The sequence below is a fragment of the Poecilia formosa genome, unplaced genomic scaffold (assembly GCF_000485575.1).
Source record: "Poecilia formosa unplaced genomic scaffold, Poecilia_formosa-5.1.2 Scaffold267, whole genome shotgun sequence".
Taxonomy (NCBI): domain Eukaryota; kingdom Metazoa; phylum Chordata; class Actinopteri; order Cyprinodontiformes; family Poeciliidae; genus Poecilia; species Poecilia formosa.
The window spans coordinates 280,317-284,752 of NW_006800206.1; the positions used below are offsets into that span (position 1 = coordinate 280,317).

At 40.6% G+C, this 4,436-nt stretch overlaps 1 protein-coding gene across 1 annotated transcript in view; it reads left to right on the plus strand.

Moving 5' to 3' along the window:
- Nucleotides 1–704: 704 nt before the first annotated feature.
- fgf4 (fibroblast growth factor 4) overlaps nt 705–4,436 on the plus strand; it is a 30,369-nt gene continuing 26,637 nt past the window's right edge. Inside the window, exons 1-2 of the mRNA XM_007570733.2 lie at nt 705–1,132; nt 2,291–2,394. Coding sequence (XP_007570795.1) covers nt 847–1,132; nt 2,291–2,394 — 390 coding nt within the window. The 5' untranslated portion in view covers nt 705–846. The remainder of the gene's footprint in view (nt 1,133–2,290; nt 2,395–4,436) is intronic.

The window sequence follows — 4,436 nt, forward strand, 5'->3', positions numbered from 1 at the left end:
AAAAAGAAACACACACACAAGCAAATACACACACACGCACACACACACACACACACACACAGATGTAGAGTAGAATCTGTAGAACAAAAGAGTCTCTTGGACTGAGATTCATTTACTTGTATTACCAAAATTAATTTTAAAATAATAAATGAATCCTATTAATACACAGCTGAGGGATGAAATAAGGCTTGGTGACAGTGACAGTACTTAACATGCTTAACAGGCTGTATTTAGTCTAACCATTGTTCAGTGAAAGGGCTTGGGGCATGATTTCCCCTCCACCAGTCTTAAGTGCTGCTTTTTTCATTTAGCTGAATTGGACCTGTGTTTTTTCCTGTTATTGTTCATTTATAGATCTGTCTCCTGTCTCGGCAACACGGTCTGTTAACTTGGCTGTTTCCTATTTTACATCCTTCAATACATAAATTAGGATATTCTGTTACTGATAATGAACGTCTCACACAAAGACTTGTTTTCTATTATAATAAAGCCTTTATTAGTATATTTTCCAAAATGTCTTAACTTTTCCCCGAGATAAGTTCTCTATTATTTGGTCACAACAAAGCGGCCTGTTCTGTTTGGTAAAGTGAGTGTTTTAGTTTGTAGTTTTCTTTTAAGTGTCGAGCTGTGATGTAATGTGTCTGCAGGTATAAATATAGAGGCATGGCTGCTCAGCGTCCATGCAGATCAATGTCGCCCCGGCGCTGAAGTCAGTGCGCCTGTCGGTCTGGGAATGAGCGCAACTTTTACACACTTATCTGTGTCGCGCCGCTGCTTCGCCTGTGTTGTACTGTCATCTCACTGGGAGAGCGCACGCCGGATTCTGCTTTCTGAGTCAAACTTGGCATGGGTTCTTTGTCGGCCCTGAGGACCGTCCTAGTTTTGAACCTGGTTACGGCCCTCGCGGGATGCGCCCCCGGTTTGAACGGGACAGCGGAGCGCTGGGAGGCCCTCTACTCCCGCTCTCTGGCACGTATCCCGGGGGAAAAGCGGGAGGAGATCAGTCGGGACGGAGACTACCTCCTAGGCATTAAACGGTTGCGGCGCCTCTACTGCAACGTGGGGATTGGTTTTCATATACAAGTGTTACCCGACGGCAGAATAACAGGAGTACACAGCGAGAATCGTTACAGTAAGTGGCTTTAATTATTATTATTTATTGACCCGAATTGATCCATCAGGGATCCATACGATACACCTGTATCGTAGCTTTTTAACCAAAGTCCATAGAGAAGTCGAGCTGTTACTAAATAATTGAAAAATATTTTCAGTCGCCTTAGGGATGTAAATGTAAACTATAGGAACTAACTCACCGTAACTCATCCGTCTTACCCAGGTTTGAATCCTTATCAACACCTTAGCTCTTTCCACCTGATCCAGGCCTCTAGATCCCCAAGAGGCGACGTTGCTCTGCTCATATTGATCCACACCGCTTCAAAACATCTGGAGTCCCTCTTCGGTTCCTCAGATCAGCACAAATATGCGCAAGCTTTTGCGCCTGACGTGTAACCAGAGCTTGCTGTAATCCGGGCCTGGAGCCAGCAAGAACCCTAAAGTTAGGTCAGGCCTGGCTGTGAAGACAGATTAACCCCCGCGCACCAGCGCAGGCATACTTATGCACCACTTTATATTATGCGTTTTTGGACTGGGGACCTGCTGTGTAACTAATGAACACTTATATTTTTTCATTGCTGCTATAACTTGTGGATCCAAAATGTTAAAAAGACAAGCGTGGAGCTGTCAGGTTATTCTTACAGCTTTGTTCTATTTAAAGCCAAGACATAAAATCTCAGAAAAGCACCTGATACAAAAGCTCAGAAACCGCTCCATGCAGCCTGAGGCCAAAGCAGAACATTCTTACATGTTAAGCCTCACATTTGTTTCTGTACAATTCATACACCTTCTGCAAAGAATGACCAGGTCTCCTCTGGTTTAGTTTACAAGGCAGTCTTGACATTTTTGTACCAAAGCATTAAAAGGAAACTTTCAGACCAATTTCATGCCAAAAAAAATAAAGCAAAAAAACTGGTAAATGACACTTTGCTTAAGGGTTTCCAAACTTAAATTTTAGACACTTCATAGTTTTAAATTACTATCAAAAAAATGAACAGTTGAGCTTTTGTGTAAAATGTTGGACTGATTTTGGAGCTGAATAATGCCCAAATGTTTTGTTAACTTGAAAAGCAAAGTGTGATAACTCCATTTGCTGACAGATAGAAAGCTAGAATTGTGAGAAGACATTTTTTTCCTTGACGGTCGGTTTCAACATGCATTCTTTATGTTTCTGAAGGTCTGCTACAGATCTCTCCCGTGGAGAGAGGGGTGGTTACTCTGCTGGGTGTTCACAGTGGGCTCTTTGTGGCCATGAACCGAAGAGGAAAACTTTATGGATCTGTGAGTGTTTATGGATCTGTATTCAGTTCTTCTTTTAATGGATACATGTTCTGTTGTCTTCTGAAAAAGATATTTTGTTACTGCTTTAACAACCAGCTGTGTTTGCATGTGATGTCAATTTCCCAGGCTGGCTAATATTTTAGATGTCATGAATTCAAGTTATGTTGTCTCCACCAAACTGCTATCTTGATAATATGCTGGTGAAAATGTGTGAGTTTCCATATTAAGAAAATGAAATGGGTATATTACAGTCAATAACAAACAAGCAACCGCAGAAATAACACCTCTGTGTTAAACTAAACTTCAATGTGTCAAAGAAAATCACTTATTTTTTTTATTTTTTTTTAAAATAAAATCTCAATGGTAATTAGTTGCAACATACAAAAACATTTGTTGTATGTTGTATTAGAATGGGAAGACTTGCAAATGCTTTCTGGTGAACAGTTACATTCTCCTTTTATTCTAGCAGGTGTGTGTCAATTAATTTTATATGGTTATGTAAATACATAACAGGCTCAGATTGCTTCAAGGTAAATAGTCTTAACTTATATATAGTGCTTCACGATCATGACTTAAAACTCTTTTACACTGCAGCCTTTTCACCTCTTTTTACCTAGCTGCTCTCTCAACTCTCACATAGTATACACACTGATACATACATCGATAAATATCTGTTCCCCATGTAAGTGGCCCAGGCTGTCTCTCTGATGTACAGACTGTCCAGAGTATGTGTCTGTACTTTTTGTGAAAAGTGGCTCTCCAGAAACTTGAATTCTGTCCTCTTCATTCTTCCTCTATATACTTTGATATCCAAAACAAATGCAATATTTATTTTCATTTCATTGGATTACTTGGGACTTCTTTACTCATTGCCATGTTTTCTCTGGTTCATGAGTGACTTAACTCAAGAATAGAAACAGTTTTATAGCCCACCTCTTGCATACGTCTAGAGCAGTGGTTCTTAACCTTTTTTGAGGTACCGAACCCACCAGTTTCATATGCGCATTCACTGAACCCTTCTGTAGTGATAAATAAAAGATGATTTTTTTTTACACCCCCCCAAATTCAAGACATAGGGGTGACCCAACTAGAGTCTAGTTGGGTCACCCCAAGATCACTAAGTCTTCTTAAAAGGTAGAGTCTCTGAGAACAGTTCTTCAAAATATAGTCAGTGCTTTCAGCAAAGATGACCTGACTGTCCAGGAATGACCCAAGGTATTTAAAATTTTCCACAGTTTCAACAGGTTGGCCATCGAGAGAAACTGGAACCACTTTAAGGTCTTGTTTAGATTATTTAATTAGTTCTACACTCTTAAGAGAATGAAAAAATAATAATAAATAATAAAGACTTTGCCGTATTCTGATTTAGTAATGTAGTTATATTAGTTGTGTTACCACCCCCACGCCACTAGAGGCAGTATCAACCCCTAAAAGATGCGACTAAGGAGCAGATTTAGAAGTATACCGAATGTAACTTTCGGTATACTTCCAAATCTAGTAATTAAAGACACAAGTTCAAATCATTGCTGAGAGTGGAACTCCTTCAATCAGTGCTTCTCCGCAGCACTGATTGGCTAAGCAATGTAACGTCATCCTCTGCAGCAAGTGATGGCAAAGCGGGGCGTCATCACGACTTTACACAAGTGTGTCTTTACCTCCGCGGCAGAGCCTCCGCCGAACCCCTGAGACCGACTCATCGAACCCCTGGGGTTCGATCGAACCCAGGTTAAGAACCTCTAGACTCTAGAGGTTCTTGAAGCTCTGATTTCAGCTGCAGCCTCAAAGCTCCCCAAAACTCTTGAAAAGTCATGATTACATATTGTAACAGTCATTATGCTGTTTGGTTCCTAGAGATGAGTAGGTATCACCACAAGGGGGCGCCTACTCCCTTTGTTGTACTATTGTACAGAAGAAGAAGGAGTCTTCCATTTTGTTGTAGAAAAGAACATAGATGATGATGAGGTGCAGAGCGGTAAACTAACGTTACTTTTTCTCATGTATGGAAATATAATGCTTAGTACCGTGGAGATCTGGCTTTACGT